The 22,876-nt window shown below is 35.7% G+C and overlaps 6 protein-coding genes and 1 long non-coding RNA gene across 15 annotated transcripts; 2 read left to right on the forward strand and 5 right to left on the reverse strand.

Moving 5' to 3' along the window:
- Positions 1–9: 9 nt before the first annotated feature.
- Positions 10–2,376, reverse strand: LOC108862274 (phospholipase A1 PLIP3, chloroplastic). Its single transcript, XM_018636356.2, has 4 exons — positions 1,695–2,376; positions 1,230–1,607; positions 673–1,152; positions 10–584 (listed from the first exon to the last, which is right to left on the reverse strand). Exons 1-4 carry the CDS (start codon positions 2,235–2,237, stop codon positions 72–74), a joined length of 1,914 nt encoding a protein of 637 aa, XP_018491858.2. The 5' UTR covers positions 2,238–2,376; the 3' UTR covers positions 10–71.
- Positions 2,377–2,894: 518 nt separating this feature from the next.
- Positions 2,895–5,644, reverse strand: LOC108862275 (dnaJ protein ERDJ3B). Its single transcript, XM_018636357.2, has 10 exons — positions 5,399–5,644; positions 5,158–5,306; positions 4,928–5,063; positions 4,378–4,492; positions 4,038–4,154; positions 3,853–3,939; positions 3,687–3,746; positions 3,522–3,599; positions 3,375–3,446; positions 2,895–3,275 (listed from the first exon to the last, which is right to left on the reverse strand). The coding sequence occupies exons 1-10, from the start codon at positions 5,470–5,472 to the stop codon at positions 3,117–3,119; spliced, it is 1,047 nt and encodes a 348-aa protein (XP_018491859.1). The 5' UTR covers positions 5,473–5,644; the 3' UTR covers positions 2,895–3,116.
- Positions 5,645–5,870: 226 nt separating this feature from the next.
- Positions 5,871–7,930, forward strand: LOC108859363 (uncharacterized). 6 transcript variants are annotated; one of them, XM_018633259.2, is made up of 7 exons: positions 5,871–6,027; positions 6,124–6,169; positions 6,285–6,397; positions 6,514–6,653; positions 6,828–6,926; positions 7,081–7,463; positions 7,544–7,930. In XM_018633259.2, exons 1-7 carry the CDS (start codon positions 5,949–5,951, stop codon positions 7,761–7,763), a joined length of 1,080 nt encoding a protein of 359 aa, XP_018488761.1. In that variant the 5' UTR covers positions 5,871–5,948; the 3' UTR covers positions 7,764–7,930. The 6 variants fall into 6 exon arrangements, with proteins under 6 accessions (XP_018488761.1, XP_018488763.1, XP_056867237.1 ...); XM_018633261.2 differs by having other exon boundaries at positions 6,294–6,397; XM_057011257.1 differs by having other exon boundaries at positions 5,888–6,027; positions 6,106–6,169; positions 6,831–6,926.
- Positions 7,931–9,676: 1,746 nt separating this feature from the next.
- Positions 9,677–11,227, reverse strand: LOC108861315 (uncharacterized). Its single transcript, XM_057011255.1, has one exon. It carries the CDS (start codon positions 11,086–11,088, stop codon positions 9,871–9,873), a length of 1,218 nt encoding a protein of 405 aa, XP_056867235.1. The 5' UTR covers positions 11,089–11,227; the 3' UTR covers positions 9,677–9,870.
- LOC108860872 (uncharacterized) lies at positions 11,154–12,667 on the reverse strand. Its single transcript, XM_057011261.1, has one exon. The coding sequence runs from the start codon at positions 12,584–12,586 to the stop codon at positions 12,248–12,250; it is 339 nt and encodes a 112-aa protein (XP_056867241.1). The 5' UTR covers positions 12,587–12,667; the 3' UTR covers positions 11,154–12,247.
- A 4,411-nt stretch (positions 12,668–17,078) lies between these two features.
- Positions 17,079–20,127, reverse strand: LOC108823795 (uncharacterized). Of its 4 annotated transcripts, none has more exons than XR_008946452.1 (6): positions 19,538–20,127; positions 18,853–18,974; positions 18,573–18,769; positions 18,399–18,494; positions 17,581–18,228; positions 17,079–17,498 (listed from the first exon to the last, which is right to left on the reverse strand). It is a non-coding gene; the product is annotated as an uncharacterized LOC108823795 (long non-coding RNA). The 4 variants fall into 4 exon arrangements; XR_008946453.1 differs by having other exon boundaries at positions 17,079–17,501; XR_008946454.1 differs by having other exon boundaries at positions 17,079–17,402; positions 18,444–18,494; positions 19,538–20,126.
- Positions 20,128–21,960: 1,833 nt separating this feature from the next.
- On the forward strand, positions 21,961–22,568 carry LOC108859518 (uncharacterized). The gene has a single exon (XM_018633424.2). The coding sequence runs from the start codon at positions 22,076–22,078 to the stop codon at positions 22,511–22,513; it is 438 nt and encodes a 145-aa protein (XP_018488926.1). The 5' UTR covers positions 21,961–22,075; the 3' UTR covers positions 22,514–22,568.
- The last annotated feature ends 308 nt before the right edge of the window (positions 22,569–22,876 follow it).

Below are 22,876 nucleotides of genomic sequence, written 5' to 3' on the forward strand. Positions count from 1 at the left end.
CACTAGATGTTTTCTTTTTTTCTGAAATAATTGATGTGTGAATACTATTACAGAAGAGTAATGCCTAAGTTTTACTTAAAGAAACTAAAAAAATGTGCGTGTGAATGGTGGAATATAAAACCATAGACGCCCGTAGTTATCAATCTAATGGAGAGGAAGAAGATGATCACTAGTTGACTACTCCTGGATGCGACGAATCTAGCTATGAGTTTCAAGGAATCTCTCCCAGCACATATAATGTTTACGATTAAGAGCTTGACCCGCCATTGATCCCGCTCAGCCTTTATCTGCTTCATCTCCTTACGGATCACATGCCTCAATGCTTTCAGGTAAGAGCTCATGTCATGGTTTCTTTTGATTTTTCCTTCAGACCCGTAAGAGCGACGGTCGCTGAGAATCTCTAGAGGGTGTGGTGAGTTCAAGAACACAGTCTTTGCTGCCCTTAGTCCTTTATCTGTTTCATCGGTGTTCTTAGATGTTAAGACATAGAGACCACTTCCTGGTGGAAGGAGAGGGTGTGGGGGAGAGAATCTCTCGGATGGTTGCAGAATTAGAAGCTTTCCCATCGGAGAATACAATAAATTCTGCAGAAAAAAGACATAAGAGTAAGCCAAGAAACAACGATTCTGAAGCAAAACAGGTTATTAGGTTAAGATGTCTCACTGACATTACCTGGTTATTCAGACAAGGATGGTTCCGGAAGTTTCTATTCAACGCCTTGAGAAGCTTTGCGGCTCGGTTAGGGTAGCTGCAGGAGAATGCCCGAGGAACAATATCTCTATGCATTGAGATTCCAAGAAGATGACTCTTAGGCAACCCGAGTTTCTGAAGAAGCCTGTCGCCTCCGCACATGATGCAAGGCGAACCAAAGGTGATCACCGGAAGCAGAGAAGAAGCTGGGACTTGACCTCTGATCAGAAGCATGAGGTTCACTAACAGAGACAAGCTTCCTCCTAGAGAGTGTCCGCTAAACCGGAGAAAAGCGCGGTTCTTGCCGCGGGAGTTGAGGTGGGCATGAACTTCAGGTAACATCTGCTCGTAGATTCCTTTAGCAGCTTCGTATATGCCTCTGTGGACAGGCACATCAAAGTCCTCGAATGGGACTGGCTCGAAGAGAAGGTTAGCTTGCCATGAGGCCAACGAATCTGATCCCTGTCAAGAAGATGAGTGTTACCTTTTTTGAATATAAGAACCATTAAAAGACTAATAACCACAAAAGAGTAAATTACCTGAATAAAGAAGAACCTGGTGCCACTTTTATCATCATCGCATACGAACCACTCACAAGGAGGCGAATGGTTGGACTTGAGGTCGTCGGCGACCGCCTGCTTAGCTTCCTCTTTCGCTGCGACGACTGCTGTAACGGAATCAGCAGTGGCCATTAGAGAGGCTTCGTTCTCTCGGCGTCCAAAAGGAAGCACAGATTTCGAATGGGAGAAGAGACGAGATGCTGCAGAAGCAGCTATTCTGTAAGCAGCAGCTGGATTGATAAGCTTCTCCTCCTCGTTGCTGTCATTGCTATTCTCATCCTGTTGGTCAAGACTCGCTCTCTTCTCGATTGAGGAAGTCACGAATCTCACTTTCTGATATTTCAACAGATTCTCAGGCTGTAATAACAAACGAAAAAAACGAATAATCAGAGAAACATAGAAAGTAAGGTTTTGTCTTAATCTGTCAAAAAAGGTGTCTCAAACCTTGATGTTGGGGATTGAATAAGCCAAGTTTCCCAGATAAGATAGCTTTGCAAACATCTGTGCATCATCCAAAGGAATCTTCATGAGCATCCTCGAGAAGTTTTCTCGATCAAACACCATCTCCTCCTCCTCTTCCTCTTCATCATCGATCCTGCAGAAATCGCAATCCACGCATAACTCCTCCTTCTTGGAGCCTCTCTCCTCATCTCCTCCATCACCGCCTCCTGATCGTTGCCTCTTCCCTTTCCAGATAGACCCGACCTCCAGAATCTTCAAAACCCAGTTCCCTTTTCTCTCCTCCTCCTCCTCCTCCTCTCTCTCCAACAAAACGGCGCCGTCTATAGCCGTCTCCTTCTTTCCTTTACCACCGATCCGGAGAAACTCAAGGGGGCGACGCGGCGGCGTCGTTTTCTTCGGACGAAGAGATCCAGACGTAGTTCTCTCCTCCACGGAGCCTCCGATCGCACGTATCAGCGACGGTCCCACCGGAATCTTCGGAGATACGCACTGCACCGACATTTTTAAGAAAACGCCAGAGTCCATGCCAAAAGTATTTCCTTGTTTTACGTTGTTTATGTTGAAGGACTGTAGATACGTATTCACATACGTATACGTACGTACGCGAGTTGGCGAATTTTCCGGCGTTAGCGTGCAAGTTTGAATGAATGTCTCGTCGTTTTTTTGGTCTCTTCTCCGATCAATCTTTCTTTTGACAGTGATGTCCCTCAACTATATATATACACATTTATGTAAATTTAGGAAGGCAGGTGAACGAACTTTAAACTCGCCTTATTGGTGCATAACCTTTACTTAGGAAAGCAATTTACCTGGCCTTATTAATTTGAAGATGGTTAATACACACATTTACGTTTGCATTTACGTAAGGAAGATTAAAATATTTAACGGTTAGGATCTTTCTGGGTGGAGCGGTATTTTGGGACACGTGGAAGGTGAAGAAGTGTCCAAGAGCCTGACCCTCCCACGTTTCTTGGAATAAATTAGGTGCTGGATATCTTGTTGGGCTCCCAATCTACTGTAACCTAAATTCGTTGCCTAATTAATAAAAGTCGAAATCATTTATTTTCTTTTTTTTTGTTCAAAATAGATATAAAATTATTATTTTTTAAACCTAGAAGAAAAGATAGCTTCAAATATTCTCAGAACTTTTCTGCCAACATACAAAAGAAGGCTACTGGATAATAGAATTCAAAAGATAAAAAAGCTTAGGATGATGAAATCATAAATATGCACTAATTTGATCAACAAAAGCAAAATATAATTTTATCAAAACCTCATGTTGGCTTTTCTCATCTTCCCCTTTGTCTCCCCTGTTTTTTGTTATATATTAAAACCTAGCCATGTTACATTATGGACCCTCACAAGTTCGTCCTCTTTAGACCCCAAACTTCTAGAGAGAGAGAACTAAGCCAAGACTTCTTTAATCTTCTTCTTCTGATCCTCCGTGAGAGACGAAGGAAATAAAACCTCAAAAGTGACAAAAAGGTTGCCTTTCTTTGTGCTGTAGTGAAGTGGCATCCCTTCTTCTTTAAACTTCTTCACTTCCTTGGGCTTTGTAATTCCCTGTTTCACATACAGATACACAACAAAACTTCAATTCAATAAAAGCCATTAGATAATAAAAATCACGTTCCATGATTTGTGATAGAATATTAGTGCGACCTTGGAACTGATGTCAACGTCGTGTTCATCCAAGTGTTTGAATGATTTCTCAAATCCAACTAGCGCCTCAACCTAAAAGGTGTAAATAGATAAGATGTTGGTCTATGGAATAGAGCTACAAAAGATGTTCGTGCAATGTTTAGTTACCAGTGTAATGTTGACGGTCATGTGTAGATCGTTGCCATCTCTCCGGAAACGGGCATGTGGTGCAGTTTTTATTCGGAACTGCCGAATGTACAATAATGATTTATTCTCTGATCTTGAAAGTCAAGTGAAATAAAAGATCAGGGAAACTTAGGGAAGAGGCTTAACCTTAAGGTCACCAGGGTCACCGTCGAGAATGGGCTCACCATCTTCGTAGAAAGACACTTCCTGAAAGGAGACATCGATAAGATCAGGGTGAGTTTCAGAGCTACAGTGATATGTAGTATCTAAGGTTTACAACATAAAGAGTGTAGAGTATAGTTTGGAGGCTTACTTCTCCGTCTTTCATTCCTTTCTCGATATCAACTGTGACAAAGTATCCTTCGCGTTCGAACTTAACATTTGGGCATTTGTCACAGACCTGACAGGAACCAGATATGTTTAGATATGTTTCAGACAGGTCACAGGTTGACTCGATATTGGACCCAAGTGGATGAATTGGGAGGCTTGAAACCTTACCTGCTCTGTCATCTGTTGGAACATTCCAGGACCAATTTGCCTGTGATAAACCTCATCTCTGCAGTTGCAATTTCTCTTTCCAGGAGCTGGTTTTATTACATTCTTCTCCCTCCATACCTGATAGTTTAACGTGGGCACAGACCAAAAGTTAAGGCAAGTGACTCTCAGGACCGCATACTCTAACCAAAGAATCTCGGAGTGACACTAAGAGATCATGTTCACTTATTATGTTATGAAGCCCAAGCATATTTGAATCAAAGCAAGAATTTCCATACGAGTTCCAATCAATGTATAAAGAGAAAGTGATGATATTAAGATCCTGACAGGGAGCTTAACATACCTTCATAGAGCCTCCCATGTATAAATCTTCGAGAGTGGCCTCAAGTTCCACAATCACGTCATCACCCTTAACAACCTTCTCTTCTTCCTCCATCGAACCACCACCACCAAAAAACCTAATAGGTACATTAAAAAATCTCAGCACACTAGCAATCAGTTGACTTTAAAACAGAGGGTAAAACATCATCAATATTTGGAATCTATTCGCACGACAGTCAAGACCCTTAAGATTACTAAAATTCATTGGTAGCCACTATCCATGCATACTACTCAACTTCAACCCCAAGATAAAGCTCACAGGTAAATGTTTTCCGAAAAAACAAACAACAAAACATTCTTAGCTACTAGTTTACGTCACATGATTCATAGAATCTGATAGCCTCGAGAATCTTGTACCACTAGTTGCAACCTAGAGAGTAACCATTATGATCTTCCAATAAAAGAGGAGATAACAGCTAACGAGCAAGACTTCTCGGATAAATGTCATTCCATTAATCAACCATTTAGACACTGGTGATCATCTAAAGAGAATAAAAATAGAAACAATTTACTGGCTAAAGATATCCTGCATATTCATGCCCCCTCCACCACCACCACGTCCACCATTAGCAGCGTGCTGTTTGAGCCCTTCTTCACCATATCTGTTATATATCTCCCTCTTCTCCTCATCCGATAGCACTTCATAAGCTGTTATAATAACACGAACAACACATACACACAGTGAACTCAATGCCAGAGTTTTAGAAGCTGCTGCTGACAGGAAGGGGAAACAAACGAATACCGTTGTTGATCTCAGCGAATTTGCGAGTGGCTTCTTCGTTGCCCTGATTCTTATCGGGATGATACTTCAAAGCGAGTTTCCTGTAAGCTCTCTTAATCTGTTCATCCGACGCACCTTTCGGCACTTGCAACACATCGTAGTAGCTCTTCCTGTATTCAAACGAGTTTTCAATAACTCGCAAACCGCCAATGCATACAAAACGCTACGACATACAAATGCACTAAGGTCGAGTCGAGCTTACCCTGCGAAGACGCAGATGACGTAAGAGAGCGCGAACAACAATACGATGCATAGCTTCGACCGCCGAATCGCCATGGAAACGGAAATCAGGAGAGAATCAGATCTCTCCCAAGGATTACTACAGTTTGAGATTCAATGCAGAGTAAACGAAGATCTCCTTTTGATCGGAACTCGAATCTCTCTCTCACTTTCTCTTCTCTTTCGCAGGAAGGAACGGTTTCCAAAACCCAATTTAGGATTCGAACTACGTGGTTGAGTTACGTGTACATTGCAACGTTTAACCAATCAGGACTAAGTCTCTGATAAAGATAACCAATCAATATCTGCCACGTGGATAAATGACGGCAGATTTACTGTTTTTCTTCGATTTCATTAGTACGACGTCGTTTCAGAGGATAGCCCATAATTTTATGATGGACCTTTTACCAAAAACAAAACTATGATGGATCCATTGAAAAAGGCCCATCTCAGTAAAAACAACCCAATGATAAGCCACATGGTGTGTTTTTGAGTGTGTTCCCTCTCCTCCGCTCTCTTTCTTCCCGGCGACGATGTTTGCGGCGAGAGTATTAAGAGCTTCCATTAAACCTTTGCTCCAAGGAAGACACAGCTCCTCTCTAATCCGAAACCGTACGTTAGCACGTTACTCGACCTTAAATCAAATATTTGAATCGCTGGAAATGAAATTTTCTCGAAATGGCTAATTAGGGGGGCGGGTTTTTACAGGTGAAGTTGTATCGATTTCTAGGCGGGTTGTACTTGATGATGATAGGTGAGGTTTTCATTACATCTTTTCATCACTGTGTTTGTCAAGGGTTTTTTGGTTAGCATGACTTGTCTCCTTTGGGGTTTATAGATGTTTTTAACTTACAAACACGTGTTGATAGATTCAACAGTGGGGATGGCTTGCGATTTACTGGAAACCGAGAAAGAACTAAACTTTTCAACCGGGAAGTTCATAGTAGTTCCACACAGTGTTATTCCTCGGAATCTGATGTAGGTATGCTTGAGAACCAGAACTTGTATTATGATTTGGACAAGGATTAAAATGTGTGGTTTTTGACAATGGAGTTTGATCATGTCTTCTTCTAATGTTCTTTATATGTGGACTATCAGGTGTGAAAACTCACACGACTATGGATGATCTTTTCTCAGAGCTGGGTTCTGTGCAGAAAGACATGGACCATAATGTGGTTATAAAGCTGTTAACTAAGAAGCCTGAGACTTCTCAAGTTGAGAAACCAGAGCTTTCTCAGGTACGTACGTACGTACACCTAGAATCTCCTTTAGTCTTCTTGGTTTAAGTGAAAATCAAGTTGCATTCGCTTTATCCTTAGGGTGATCAGCTTGGTGCTTTTAGTAGCAATTGGCTTTATATACAAAAAATGCTTACACTTTTTAAGTGAGCTAGGTTTCTTTTTTTTTACCAGAAGACTAAAGGCAAGAAGAAGATTAATAAGAAGAAGAAACAAGGTTCTGATTCTGTTTCCAAGTTTAAGTTGTTGACAGAAAAGCCTGAAGCCTCTTGGGTATGAATACGTTTCCCAAACTTTTATTACCGGTGTAATGTTGATTTTTTATATTCTGGCTGGACTTTAAGCAGCAATGTTGTTTGGTTTGATTCAAAAATGATTTTGAATGAATGCTCTTAACTGTGCTGATCGTTACATTTTTATTTATCAGAAGAGTAATGGCAAGAGCAAGGCAGAAACACATGCTTCTTCGCCAGCAACAAGTGTTACGGATACATTCTCCAAGCCAACCGAGTCACTGTTTCCAATTCCAGATCACGAATCCAAGGCTCAAAGCATAATCAGTCCTGGTTCCGAGGCCAAAAATGAAACTGTCTCCAATGTTTCTTCTACCTCTGATACACTTTCAAACCATCCCACTTCGGTACTGGTTATAAGGATTAGTAATCTGAACTCGAAAACGACTGATTCAGAGATACACTCAAGGTGCTTGTCTATTGGCTCTCTCGAGGGGCTTGCTAGAGTTAGCGAGGACAGTGTTGACGTTTCCTTTCGAGCTACAAACATGAACGAGGCAAATTCAATACTGAAAAAGTAAGTAAAACAAAAACAAACTGAAGCTGTCTGGTTCTTGATTTAGAATCTTAGAAGCTGTTGTTAACTTCTCTTTGCAGGCTAAACAAAGCAACCGTAGATCATTCTCAATGGACGGCTGAGATTGTACCAGAAGCTGAAGAAGCTTCTATAGATCAAATGGGTGTGAAGATCGGTAGTTCTTTCGAAGATATGAAGAATCAACTAATAATGCGACAGATTCTTGTGAAAGACTTGGAAACGTTGGTTCACACGGTAGTACATCTGGAGAATCATCCAATGGATCGAGAAGGAAACTAAAGCTTTGCAATGTTCTCAAAGAAGCCTGATGGCGCTTTTGCGTATTTGTCGAGTCTGTAGTTCCCTTGATAATCAAATTGATTTTGGGTTAGTGTGATAAAATTTTAAAGTTAGGGACTGTAACGAAACTATCACAAATTACAGGATGGAATGAAGTTTTTGAAGCCCATGATGGTTTTTTATGGGTTAATAGTGCTGCTGCTCAAAGTTGCTTTGGGCCTAATCCTTAATGTTAAGCCCATTGAAATTACATTTTCATGAAAAAAATGATCTCATCTTTTTCCTAACTTCTTACTTAAATTTGTGATATCATCATATCAGATTATCAGTTGTGATTAAGAAAAGAAATAACGTTTGATATTTTTGGAATAGAAAATACTATATGTATATATATATATAAATCACAGCTTACACGATTTGTTTTATTGGAAATAGAAAGTTCCCACACAGAAACAGTGAGAAAGATCAGATCAGCACACAGCCAAGTGATGACGTGAACAGTAACAGTTAGTAGAAAGCTGTTGACGATTGATTGAAGTGACACATCTTTCTGCAACTTGTATTTTTAGTCTTGAAAATATGTTTCCTCTCAGTTAATTCGATTATCTCCTGTATATTTTTGAACAAGAATTATAAATACTGTTATATGACATGGGACTGAAGATTCTTCAAAAGCTAATAAATATCTCAAATGCGTTAAAAAGCATTAAGGTCCCATGACATGACTGTCTTTAATGTAAATCTGGCCCAAATAATTACTATCATTGGAGTTTTATGGAGGAGAAAGGAGTGAGATTCTCACTTTTCATAGGAGTGGGTCATGTTAAGGTATGGACCCTCCTCTGTTTTCTGACTCTTACGACAACTCACGTGGCCTTCTTTTTCCTAATCTCACAAACAATAATCAGAGAAGTTGTAGAGGGCCCAAAAAGAAAACAAGCTCATGTGGGTTGGATCGTATATTTCAGATAGATAAGACAGCTAAATATGTTTTTGTGTGATGTGCGGTGTGGATCTTCTTAAGGTCGCTATACTTGCACGTAATCTCATTTAATATTCGGTTCTTTCTCAACGACAACTATTGCCGCTGCAGTGGCAGCAGAAAACGACACCGTTACATTATTTGATAAACTCGTTTTTTAATTGTCTTTCCAAACAAAAATCATTACTGTTAGGTACATATGGAGTTTCTGCAACCATGTTTTCTGGAGCAGAATCGGAAACCATCAACAAAAATATACACCATAACCACATACATATAAGAAGGAGACTAACTTCAGCATTTGACATAGAATCCAATTAATCATAGAACATTATGTATTCCGACTTCGTTTTAGGTCTTTTTGTTTTCTTATCCCGACAAGACCAAAAATTATCTTGGCACAACCTAAACTTTATTTTTCCAATAACAAGATCATATGGGAACAACCAAAAGTACGATAAGCAAATGTCGTGTTAATCAAGTGAATATAAAGACAAAAACTCCATACATTATTACTCACGGTAGGGTTCTTGTCAACAAGCGATGATGTATATATTGTTAACTTTAATTCTAAAGATAATATCCAAAAGAACGAGTAGATATGTTAACTATAAAATCATATATTATTTAGCAAAAGAGCATTAAGATAAGACTTGAAAGATGCAGTTCCAATCACCAAATAATACTTAATAAGACAAACCACAAATGTGACATCGTGTAGATGATGAAGATGCTCTCTCTCTATCTTAACTATACACACACATTACTCCAATAAACAAACAGCTCACTCGTGGCCCCCCGTCTTATTTTATTTTTCTTCTCTCTTCTGCAGATCTCACAGAGTACTAACATAGAAAGAAACCCACCACCACCATTGTTGTTTCTTAACCTTAACTTCTTGGCCATGAGAATAATAAAAAGTCACCAAAAGTATTACAACATCACTGTAAAATCTTAGATTCTGAAATCATTCCCAAGAACTACAGAGAGAGAGAAACATAGTAATGATCTTCTTACATATACTATTTATAACTTGAAAAAGGATTACTGAATCCAAACCCTATACATAAAAAAAAACATTTGCTTAACAATACTAATAATTGATAAAATGACTTGAACTAGAATTTAACCGGATGAAACCGGGTTTAAGCTCCGGGCTAAACCGTTCAATGCACTGTAACCTTTAGAACTGAACCCCAAACAGCCGAAGAGCCCATGCCTGTACGGCAAGTACGTCCTCTTCTTCATCTCCTCCGCTTGAGCTCTGTTCGCTGTGTAATGCAGCTCGTGAGCCGACGGCTGCATCCCTCTCCGTTTCGCTATCCCGTTTGTCGGCTTTCCGGCGATCGGAGCCTTCTTCGCCGACGGCGCTGTTTGTTTCTGTTTCTGCTTCTTGCTCTCGACGGCGGCGGCTGCTGCGTTGTTCTCTGCTGCTTCCGGGAGAGGCTGAGATTTGAGCTTCCTGTCTTTGAAGTTGGAAGGAGAGAAGGAGATGCTGGACCAGAACTTCTCCTTGCCGTTCGCTCTCCCTTCGCTTTTGCTCCTGTGAAGCAGGTCCTTGATGAAGATCCACTTCTTCGAGTTCCTTCCGTAAGACGAGGATCTCGAAGAGGAAGCCGAGCAAGACGGCGTCGTTTCGGCTGACGTGGCGTTTTCGTTATTACTCTTCGTTTCGTCTTCCTCGTAGTCTTCCTGAAGCTTACGTATAACTTCCTTCACCTCGCTCTCTTCAACGACTACCACTACCTCTTCCTCCTCTTCCCCTTCTTCGTTCCATTGATACGCTGCGTTTCGGAGCGGAGAGAGAGATCTTGCTTTCCGGTGAATAGATCTGCTTCTCAGCTTCAGATCTCTCCCACGCCTCCCGTCTCGTTCGTCGTCTTCTCCCTCCTCGGTTTCGAGATCTATAAGCGGCGCTAAGATCTGAGGCCTCTGGAGGTGCGAAGAGAGCTTCATCGGCTTGATCCGACCGTTGGAGAAAAGCTCCTCCGCCGAGGTCATCGGCACGCCGCCCAAAGGACCGCTGCTCGAAGACAACCGCGACGAGAAATCGAACTCGAAGTCGCCGCCGCCGCCGCCGGGAGAAGAAGAAGACGAGTCGAGCTTCTTCGATTTCTCCGACGCGGCGGCGGCAGAGCGGAGGAAGAAATGGATGGGACTCGACGGCGCGCTGAAGAAATAGCCCGGCGGTTGCGGTTGATCGCGGCCGGGGCTAGACGGAGCGCTGACGAAGGGGGTGGAGCAAGCTGAGCCAGAGCCGAGATCGTCGCTGAAACGCAGCGTATCGGAGAAATCGACGGTTTCTTGCTCCTCGCCATGGCTGAGAGTCTCGACAACAACCATTGGTACTAGTAGGGATGGATGGTGACAGTGGCTTGTTTCTCAAGAAAATTAAATTTTTCTTGTAGAAAACAGAGAGAGAGAGAGAGAGAGAGAGAGAGAGAGAGAGAGAGAGAGAGAGAGAGAGAGAGAGAGAGAGAGGGCGCGAGAAGCGAGGTGAGAGGAGAGAGCAGGTATGGTAATGCTATGCAGTGTATGTGTGTATGTATGAAGCTGCTTTTATTCTCAGTATTTATTGACGCTTTTTTATACTATATAAATTAAAATTGCGATTCTCCAAAAACTTTATTTTTATTAATTAATTTTATAAATATTCGTCTGCTATTCCCCTATTAATAAAAGTAAATTACAATGTACTCGATCTTTTGCCCACATTTTAAAAATCGTTTGAGCATCTGACATGTTGTCTGCATGAATAAAAAGTTATCAAATCTAATGAAATAAACTTTATTATTTTTTACGAACTTAATTATTTTTTTATGATTTGATAATGTAGGTGGTAATGGTATGGTTGTTGTTGCTTAGGATTCTGCAGGCTGATCCAATAAAATAAAGAAGAAGAATCTACTGATGTTTTTTCGCATTTACAATGTTATTTTACTAGTTTACCCATTTTGAATGCCCTCGATTTATTATTTCAGAAAATTGCACATTTTATGTTTTTTACAGTAATGATCAAATCCTCAAGTAACATTCAATGAAAAAAACAAACGAAATGAAGTCTGATTAACCCACACGTTGATTAATATAGGAAATAATCAACTAATTAACCAAACCAGCGGGGCAAAACAGTAAACAGGTAAAGGCTATTTGGGTAAAGTGAATAAAGAGAAGACGTGGCTTCACGTGCTAAGCTATGATCGTGCGTAGAAGATGCTTTGTCCCTTGTTAATAAAATACAATTTCAGATGCCCATTAATTTTATGGGCTAATTTAAGTAGTATTTGGGCTTAAATAAGATGTAAACAGAATTGTTCGGGCCACAAACATGGACTGTGTTTGACCTGAATCATTGTTGACTAATCATATACTCATGCACAACAACAGCAACAACGTGTCTTACGTTTTACACCAAATAAATGAGTCGCCGAAGATTATCGCAGGCGACTGAGCCCAAGGCACGATCCGCAGGGAATGATATAAAAAAAAAAGAATAATATTATTAATGTATAATCTGGGAGCACCTGTTCTTGATCCAGTGAAACCCTTTTTTAACCGTGGTTTTAACTTTATCTTCCATAGCGTAAGCTTTGTACGTTGCGATTCTCTTCTTTCTCTTCGTTTCCGGGGTGATGAAACTCCACGGGACAGGAACATGAGCACTCGTAGTTGTTGTAGGAACTGCTCCTGGCGGAGGTGGGATAGAGAGCTTAAAATCCGACGTGCTGGACTTGGTCGAGTGAAACTGAGTTGCTCTACCAGCGCCGTATCCCTTACCGTTAACTATCTCCATCCATTGGTCAACGGCGAGTGTCCTCGAATTAGACCCGAACCCGTCCATTTTTCCTTGCGCCGGAGCTTTGTCCGAAATGGAAAAAGCACCGGTTAAGGGTTATGAGATCGGATGGTTTTTAATTAACAAGTCAAATTAATAAATGGGGGCAGTGAGAGGCTGTGCGATCCATCAGGCGCATTTTCGTTTTTTGAATGATGGTTAATAATTTACCGAAACAAAAGGAAAAAAATAGGTAATGTAAATATCTATATATAGTTCTTTTACTTTCAAAACATGTAATGGTATGATGTATGTGTGTTCGAAATAGTTCATAAAAATGTTTAACTCACTTTCAAGAAGACAAGCTTTTTCATTTAAATACTCTGTTCTATAACTTTCATTTAAATACTCTTTATACGATTTGTTTGGTGTTTTTATTTTGATACCTTGTTAGACATGTTAAGATGCTTTGTACATGCCACACGGCTAGTGGCTACTATAAACAAACTAGATTCGTTCTCCGCGCTACGCGCGGAAAAATGTATTGATAGTTTATTTACCGATCATATATTTCAATGTTCGTGTTCGGAATGAGATTATTCTATTTCTTAAAGCAATAAGAAAGTCGACGAATTATTTAGCAGTGTTTAATTTAGGGGTTGTTCCGCCCTACGGACGGTTGAGTTTACGGTAAAATTATTTTATATAACATTTTAGAGATTGTTTTAAATTAAACATGATAAAAATCATACTGTAATTTAATTTAACTTTGTTAATTTTAGTTGGAAGAACCACTAATGTTTTGTTTTCTAAAAGAAGACAAAATTCAAAATTAAAATTTTAAAAATGTAATGGTTTATTTTTTTTATTTTTGTTTCACTTCGATATAGTCGAAAAAATCTAAAGTAAGAATACATAATACATTTTTCATAAGAGTTTCAAATTATAAAATTATCAATCTAATTAATTTTCTCACAATGATAAACTAATCCATCTCCAAGATAAATCAACTGAGAATATAAATGTCATGTGATAAAATTATAAAAAGTAATATCTTAAAATACTATATAAATAGTTTCATTAATTTCATAGATAATAATTAATATATTTTATTTAACGACAAATGATATTTATAATATATGTCTGTTTCAATTTATAATGAAATATGATTTAACTTTTAGTGTTTGAGCAGAAGACTCTCTATGCTAAACCATAAAGCCGAAAAAATACAATCCTCACAGAAGTAATACTTGCATTTGGTGACAAATAGAGCCATGAAAGGCTCTTTGCAAAGGGGAATGTACCTCTGTCTTTGTAGCTATTGTTGTTAGTATCATCATTATCCTCATCTTTAATTCCCATATCTTTATTTCTCTTCATAACTCTCTCTGTCTTTTCCCACTCTTTTTCTATCCTCATCCCAGTTTGTAATCTCCATTGTGATGCAAGACTTACATCCATCTCCATATCTGCACTTTCCGTTTTCTTTGATCCTTACAAATTTTTGGCTAGCAATCAAATCTAGATGAGATACAATGATATGAGAAGAAGCTTTTAATGGCCCGGGTAAGCCTTCAACTACTTCGTCATATATTGTATGATGATCAGATTCATGCTATACATAGTTGTACGATTTCCTCAATTTTGAATTTATGATAATCATAATTATGTCTTCTTATTTCACATTGTCCAAAAAGACATCACTTTTCGACTTCGGCCTCGATTGGTACATCTGATGAAGAAACAGTAGCAGTATGCTATAAAAGCAGTATGCTGCAGAAGCTGTATGCTCTCGTTAAAACTTTCGATAAGATGATTGGTAGAACAGTAGCAGTATACAACTTTATTTTTTTATAAAAGTTATTATATAATATATTTATTTTAAAATAATATATATTATTAATATTAATATATTAATATTATTTTTAATAACAAATATATTATTAATATTAATATATTAATATTATTTTTAATAATATTAATATTAAAAGATTAATATTAATAATATAGTATTTGTTGAAAAAATATATATATATATATATATATTAAATTATAATATATATTAATAATATATATTTTATTAAAAATAATGAATCTTAATTAATAACATAATTTAAATTTTAAATGTGAAATATTATTATTTAAAAAATAAATGTAAAATTTATTTAAAATATAAATTAATTTTGAATATTAGTAAATAAATAAATAAAATATAAATATATTTTTTGATATAAAATAATTTGAATATTATTAAATAAATAAATAAATAAATTATCATTATATATATATATTTATTTTATATATTAATATATAAAAGAGATATAATTAATTTATTTTATTTCCTGATTTCAAAAATTATGTTTATATAAAAATAAAATTTACAATTAAAATATCTATTTTTAAAAATAACATTTCACATTTAAAATATAATATAATTTATATAACTAAATTATATATTAAATGTGAAATACTATTTTTAAAAAGTATTTATATTGTAAATTTATTTTAGAAATCAAAATTTCATTTTCTGGATATAAAAGTAATTTTATGATATTATTAAATCAAATAAATGAACTAATTATATATTTTTCTTAAATTTATAAATTGTAAACGCAAATGCTCTTCCAAAAGCTTCATATGAGAGCATTTGGAGAGCATTAACATTTAATAAATGATTTTCTAAATGCTTTTCTAACAAATATTGATTGGATAATGTAGAGCATAATACTAATGCTAATGCTCTACCAATCAAGGTCTTCATCAACAATTTTTATTTTAATATAAAAATGCAATCATGCTTGAATATTGTGTAATCACTAATAATTTAACCACTTTGTCATTAACTAATCTTGCACATTTGCTTTTTCTTTCATTATACAAAAAATATATGTCCAATACCAATGATGCTTTTTTTTAAAGAAACAATCCCCTAGTCTATATTTGAGAAGTGATTTGCCACATGTCTTCTCTACAATCGTTTTCACAAAAAAAAATTGTGACGTAGCTATTAAGATTGATGACATGTCATATGGTTAAATATGACATGGACAATTACATTTAATGCTAATATATATTTTTGGAAATCTTTTTAGAATATGGCAATAACTCATATATTACATTTAATATTGATTTATATTTTTGGTAAACTTTGTAGAATATGGTAATAACTCATAAATCATCACTAAAATAAATATATTCAAATATGATATTTTGAATTTCGAAATATTATATAATTTTACTTTTATAATAATAATAAATTTATTATCTAAAATTTTCTAAATTTTCTGAATTAAAAAAAAAATCGTAATATCATTAGTTTCTTTTAAATATCTACAAATTATATAAATATTATTTAGTTTTAAATTTTGATAACTATACAATTTTATATGATTTTTAGTAATTTTGTACAAGTTGATTTAATAATTTAACCAAATGAAATAAATAATTTTTTTTATCTAAGATTTTAACTTTATATATATACATATATATTCTTAAATATAATTTAAAATAAAAAGATATTTTCTCTTAATTTTATGCTTAATTAATGATATTTATATTAATTATTAGTCAAAATAATAAAATATATAATATTAATAAATTACATTTTAAAATATAAAATTTAACTTTTAAAAAATTCATCACTACACATGGTGCATGAAAACACCTAGATTAATAATTGTGACATAACTACTAAAATTGATGACATGTCTTATAGATTAATATGACATGGACAATTATATTTAATGTTAATTTATATTTTTGATAAAAAAATTAAAATATGGTAATAACTCATATATTATATTTATTATCGATTTATATTTTTGGACTTTTTAAAAATATGGCAATAACGCATAAATCATCATTAAAATAAATATATTCAATTATGGCATTTCAAATTTTGAAATATCATTTAAATTAAAAATATTTCAAAAATATATACATATTTTTAGAAAATTATAAAATTAAATCATAAAATCAAATTAAACCGTAAAATCATTAGTTTTTTATATATATTACAGATTTTATAAATATTATTTAATTTTAATTTTTGACAATTCTGAAATTTTACATATTTATTTAATATATTTAATGAAAATAAATAGATAGAAAAATCTACCTAAGATTATAATTTTAAATATATACATGCACATTCTTAAATATAATTCAAAATAAACAAAATTGGTTTTATCTTAATTTTAATATTCAGTTAAATCAAATTTATATTAAAATATTAATAAAAAAGGAAATTTATAATATTAATAAAAAATAAATATAATTTATATTTATCTTTTAAAAAATATTTTAAAACTCTTTTACTGCACATGTGCAGGAAAACACCTAGTACATCGTTAAAAACAATTACGCGCTGAATGTTGTTTGATATATAATGTGCGGTTTTTCTAGGACAATAACTTTCAATCTAGGATACAATTTGATGATCACGCAAACCACTTATCCAGTCGATCATATATTATTGTGGACACTGTACTTCTTTCTTGACCAGCCACAAGATTTCGTTGAGCTCTCTACATATATAAAAAAGTAACGGAGTCTCAAATAGGTATCAGATACAATATCTTTGATTACTCAGTTTTGTGAAACATATACATATTTATCTCAAATAAGCGAAAAACAAAGAATACAATGCAACGAAAGTTTTCAAAGATCATCTTGCTGTTCAGAAACTCTATATCAGATTTGTTCATCTACTTCTCTGGTCGTTTATCCTGTCACAGCGAGCAGTGCCATATCCTCTTCATCAGCTCTAACATCCTTAATCCTTGAAAGCTCTTATTATTTCTCTTCTTGCTGCTCTAGTGATAATAAAAAGTCCGTTTAATAAAGATCCTTATATCTCTTAATCTTGGAGGTGCTTTGACTCCTACAAACAACAAAAAGCAAGAGCCAGAAGGTTTTTATATAAGTTCTTTTCGTCTGACAGTCTCGGTCTGAGTCATGGCATACAAACCCATGATGCCTGCTGGGAATAAAAAGAATCAAGATCAAGACAACTCTGAGTGCTCTCTTTTTTTCTGGAGAAAATAGAATTAAGAACATACCTGAGTTTTGGTCATGGAGTGGAAACTGATGAGTTGATCAGACATGTTAGTAGCTTGATGAGAAACCCAAGAATAGTGATCAGCAACAATTGCATCCCAATCCATTTAGTAAGAAACAATTCCTGACATATAAAACTCACAGAATTAACTATATATTAATGGACCAATGCTATAAAGGAGATACATATATAAGCTTAGACGGCTAAACAAACTAAATCACTTGGACTAAAACCAGTGATATATTCATAATTAAAAAAAAGTATGCAGTGTGCAGTATAGGGATGCATATTAATTAAAAAAAGTTTAAAATCACACAAAGAAGGAGCAGAGACCTTAGAGCATTATTATTGGGGGAAACACGTTTTGGGTTTCTATAAAAATCGTTTTTATCTTTTTAATATTTTTAATCTGATATTAGTTAGGTCTCAGTGGAAAGTTTCAAAATAGTGTTAGAAACAGTCCAAAATCGTTTCTCTACACAGGCTTTTTTTCACCTGTTTCTCCCAATTAGCGGGGCCTACGTTCTACTTTTTGGCTAGAGAAACCCCAAGAGATACTGCGTTAAAAATGCCCTTAACAACTTGGTGATGTGGCAAACTGTAGCAGTCCCTAGAAGCTTGAACTCGAGCCATTTATGAGCGTATAGAGCTGAAATCAGGCAGAAATAAATACCAACAAAAGGAAAAAGATCTGTCGTTAGATATGATAGGGACCAACCCAAAAAAGATAACAAAACATCAAAACTCTGATCATATGGTTGTAACGAAAATACTCCGGGATTTCTAAGCAAGAGTAAGGATATATGTTTAGAGAATAACCTATCATAACTCTAAATTAAAATAGAGAAGACAGAGATTCTCAACAGATACTTTACGTCACGGTGAACAATCTTCTGTGAATGAAGGTGACTCAACCTGAAAAAGCAACAGAGTTTTTTAAAAGATGCTTCTTCTTAATAAAATCACTGTCAGAAAAGGGAAGGGTGCTAATACCCCCTAGCGAGGTCAAGAGCGAGCTGAACAACAACACTAAATGCTAACTTTCTTCTTCTGTTCTTGATCATGAAGGATTTCAAAGCACCACCTCGAAGTTATTCAACAACAACACAACATATACTGTTTGGCATTGCTAGTGGACCACTCTTTGTTGGTAGTTGTAAACATGATGCACCCATTGTAGCTCCTATGAACTGCAAATTTCAAATGATATCCTCACCATCAATATCTGATAGTGATTGTAAGAAAAGGGTAACTGCGTAAGTAAAATATGTACCTTAGTAACATTTGGATGGTCCAGTTTATGCCAAACAGCAACTTCCTGAGCAAAATCTGCCTTCAAAGACACAATCTCAGCTTCTGAACTATGCCTTTCCTCACCCCAATCAAGCAGCTTCACTGCTCAGTTTTACCACAATGATTAGCTCAATTTAATTACAGTAATAAAGCTTCTTTAAATATTTGCATTCATGGAATCTATTAGCCATTCATCCCCATTTTTTCTCCTTAAATTAAATTCTTGAAAAGGAGAGATTGGGACAACAACAGCTGGAATCACATGAAAGAGATCCACAAAGCAAGAATCATAATTAGCCAAGTAGGCTTTTCTAGTAGCTGAAAAAACTTAAACCCGTGTCGGCTTCACCGAGATCACAAGAGTCACCCACTAACAAAATAAACTAAATTTATTTAGCAAACTTAATCAAAGCTTTTTTTTTCTTTTTCTTTTTCTTCCAGAAATAGATGAATCTGAAAAGCAACTTTTTGTTCAAGTAAAAAGCTGTAAGAAAAAATCAGAGACAGCGACAGAGTACGGCTCAATGTTGTAACTTAAAGTAATCTGATTTAACTGTAAGACTAAAAGTTTCAACGTAAACAACACTTTACAGTTACTAAATCATATAATAAAAAGGGGAAATACTTAGAACGATGGAAGATAAAACGACGGTTAGGTGACTCACCGGCGACATCTTGACCGTCGTAGACACCACGAAGCTCTGTTACTGAAAATTCATTCCAAAAGCTAAAGTCTATTATTTCACTCTTAACATCTGTAAACTCACATGTTTTTATCCCTAACGAAATCAGAGACTTGTTAAAGCTTCAAGTTTTTTTTTTGTTTCACCAGCAATTCTATCCCTAGTAATTGCGAATCTTGTCACTAAAGGTCTCGCTATTAAAAATCTCTCCGGTAAACTTTTGGCGTCGAACGGAAACCTGAAACATGTTCAGAAAAGAGCTAATCAGTCAATGAGGTTGAGAGATAACACTGAAAAAAGTTGTAAAGATGTTCTTCGAGAACATTCTTAAACGTTTGATCAAATTCAAATATCGATTCTAAGAGAGATCAGAATATAGGGTTTTGGTTTGTAGACATGAAAGGGGGAAAATATATGAATAAGGAGAAAAGGAAGGAGGTGAAACGTATTCATTAAGACGATATTGAAGAACTCCACTGATTGATGACAAATAGGCTCAGTAACAGTGAATGTATGAAGAGGAAAGGAGAAGATGAGAACAAAGGAAAGAGACGATATAGTTTCAAAACGGCGTCTATCGTAAGATAACATTAATCTAAGTCCATAACATTAACTGGGCTATGTTTTACGAAACCCAACAGAGAAATGCGATTGAAGCCCAACTGATTTGATTTAAGTGACAAATCTAACATGACAATTTTCTCTTCTCTGATTGGCCTGAATTAAATCGCTGACGTGGACATGCTCTCCTTTGATCTTATTAACTTTTTAATATAGTATTGATGATGCATACAAATGGGTCATATTATCAAAACATTCAGCTCATTTTCAGATGTATTCTCGGCCCAGGTATGAAGCAAACAAGATTCCTGGAAGATATAGAAACGATGCCAATTCCCGGAGGCCCGCATGTGTTTTCAATTCCATGACGCGACGTAGACTTTTAGAACTAGGGTAACTTTATTTGTTAGAATATGATCCGCAAGAGATGAATTATTTGTTAAAACTAGGTAATGATGCATATATTCTCACAATGACGATGTCACACGCATAGGTGTGTACATGCGTGAGTGAGAACCCTAACATGTAGTGTAGTGATGAGCACAACAAGGGAATATATCGATTTGATGAAATCACAGCTCAGTAAGCTTATCAATGTTGCCAATTTTGGTTTTTATAAGTCAAAATGTCTCCCACGATAACTATATTTTATATTTTAATGTACAAATGAAACTGATGTAGCGCTACCTAAAACATGCTACAATTAAATTTGATTAAGATGTATGCACTTAAAATATAGTACTAACTTACAAGGAAACAAAAATTCCGGAAATATTATGCAGCAAACAATATTCTACGTTATATTATTACGTATACATGCGTGTAACCTCACCTCTCTCTAACAATCGAATTGCAACAATGGAAGAGATCCAACGATCAGGATTTGGTGGAGGGTGGTCACATGGGGCCATTGTTATGTAACACATCGCCATTATTGCAATAGCGATGGACTTGCGCTAAACGCCATTGTGTTCATCGCTTATTAATTTTTAACTAAGAGCAGCAAATGCTGAGAAATTAAATAACACTACTTCAAGAGAATAATCACTGATAGTTGACAAAACAAGCATCAACGCTAGTTGACAATTAAAAAGATGAAGAAGAAAAAATCAGCTATAACGCTGCTTCATTCGTTATTCAGACCATTCGTTTTGGATAAAATCAATTCGGCTCATACGTTGAAAATCAACTCGGGTTATGTCTGGATATATAGCCAATAGCGAGCATGCATGTATTTAATATGATACTTATATTTTTATATGAAGACTTTTTTTTTTTGAATAACCTAGTGTATTCTGGCATTCACCGAAGTAGATTCAGACTAGTGACAAATGTCCGTATCAGTCTATATTATTGATCAGAATACGCCTCAGTCACCGGATGGTGGGGAAATCCAGATTTTAAATTTTACTTCCAATGGCTAGCATAATTGGAATCTAGATCCGTATTTGAGGCTAGCCCGTTCTCGTTTGGTTTATAAAGAGTTACATAGGAAATGTCAAGAGAAAAAAAGAGTTGCATAGGAATATTATCTCCGGTCTATAGGAAACAGAAAACAAAAAAAAAAACTTGAATGGGATGTTCCAAAAAGGACTACGATAATAGCTAGATATATTATACGAACTATAATCATTATTTTTACCAGAACCTATAATCATTATGTTTGAAAATAATCAATAAAAAGATAACCCAAAATTGAAAAATAAAAAATAACTTCCAGTTTCATACCGAATAGTATTTAACTTAATCGCATTCGCATAGATGCGTGTAACTAATCACGTGTCTGCTCCTTCATACACACCGAGGACTTGGCCAGTCATTATTATAAGTCCCAACCCAACCAACCTTTCTCTCTCTTTCATAAATTCATTCATTCGTTATAAATATAATATCTCCCTCAATATACAAATACAGAAACAAATAAACTTACATATTGATCAAAGAGATTGTGTGTCTGTGATGGAGATAACGCCGAAGAGGTATTGGAGAAGGTGGAGAGGATACGAGAAGCTTGATGGGTCATCAACGGTGGAAAGAAGGAATGGAAAACGGGTCAAAATGGATCCGACCCGCAAGAAACGCTTATGGAGGATCAAGATAATGCCGAAACTGAGGATCCTCAGAAGAGCGTCCCCTAAGAAGCTTCTCATTTGGTTACGCGATTCTTATGTTAATATGATGATGAGGTTGGCGAACTCACGGGTCGTAGGAGCTTCTGGATACGGTGGATCCGGTTTTGGATCGGGTCGGATGAAAGAGTATGATGAGAAAGTGCTCGTGGAGATTTACAAGTCCATATTGATGGCGCAGGCGCAGGGGAATCTCGTGCAACGCGACACGGCTAGCAAGCTTCCTTCTGAACCAGTGGTTGTATCTGTCTCTCCTGTTGTTCAGTAATTTTTAAAATCACAACAATTCTCCTTTTTCCTTATAATAAAAGATAATTATAATTCTTGACTTGTTTGATATATACATTTCGAGATTGCCGATATGAAAGTTTGTGATCTTGGTCTGTATTGGAAATACTTAAAACTACAAGTAAAAGAAAATAAAAGAATTTATCATGTTCACCAAAAAAAAGAAAATAAAAGAATACTAGAAAGAAATAAGTAATAGATGGTTGATTGTGGGCTTAAATAGTAAAGTTTATTTAATGTGTTTATTATTCATTTATGGAGTTTTGTTGAATCTATGCTTCTGAAATATAAAGATTTGCATTTATAGTTTTTTTATATATGGTTCCTTGTTGTTCCACTCATG

This window comes from Raphanus sativus, chromosome 5 (assembly GCF_000801105.2).
Source record: "Raphanus sativus cultivar WK10039 chromosome 5, ASM80110v3, whole genome shotgun sequence".
NCBI lineage: Eukaryota > Viridiplantae > Streptophyta > Magnoliopsida > Brassicales > Brassicaceae > Raphanus > Raphanus sativus.

Bases quoted from the DNA above. Each gene is read 5' to 3' on its own strand.
- LOC108861315 (XM_057011255.1), bottom strand. From the start codon at position 11,088: ATGGTTGTTGTCGAGACTCTCAGCCATGGCGAGGAGCAAGAAACCGTC.
- LOC108859363 (XM_057011256.1), top strand. From the start codon at position 5,949: ATGTTTGCGGCGAGAGTATTAAGAGCTTCCATTAAACCTTTGCTCCAA. The intron at 6,170-6,284 runs GTGAGGTTTTCA...ACGTGTTGATAG, and splicing joins GTTGTACTTGATGATGATAG to ATTCAACAGTGGGGATGGCT. The intron at 7,464-7,543 runs GTAAGTAAAACA...TTCTCTTTGCAG, and splicing joins GCAAATTCAATACTGAAAAA to GCTAAACAAAGCAACCGTAG.
- LOC108859518 (XM_018633424.2), top strand. From the start codon at position 22,076: ATGGAGATAACGCCGAAGAGGTATTGGAGAAGGTGGAGAGGATACGAG.
- LOC108862274 (XM_018636356.2), bottom strand. From the start codon at position 2,237: ATGGACTCTGGCGTTTTCTTAAAAATGTCGGTGCAGTGCGTATCTCCG. The intron at 1,608-1,694 runs GTTTGAGACACC...TTGTTATTACAG, and splicing joins ATTCAATCCCCAACATCAAG to CCTGAGAATCTGTTGAAATA. The intron at 585-672 runs GTAATGTCAGTG...TTTTTTCTGCAG, and splicing joins ATCCTTGTCTGAATAACCAG to AATTTATTGTATTCTCCGAT.
- LOC108860872 (XM_057011261.1), bottom strand. From the start codon at position 12,586: ATGGACGGGTTCGGGTCTAATTCGAGGACACTCGCCGTTGACCAATGG.
- LOC108862275 (XM_018636357.2), bottom strand. From the start codon at position 5,472: ATGGCGATTCGGCGGTCGAAGCTATGCATCGTATTGTTGTTCGCGCTC. The intron at 3,747-3,852 runs GTAAGCCTCCAA...GTCTCCTTTCAG, and splicing joins AAGGAATGAAAGACGGAGAA to GAAGTGTCTTTCTACGAAGA. The intron at 3,276-3,374 runs GTCGCACTAATA...TATGTGAAACAG, and splicing joins ACGTTGACATCAGTTCCAAG to GGAATTACAAAGCCCAAGGA.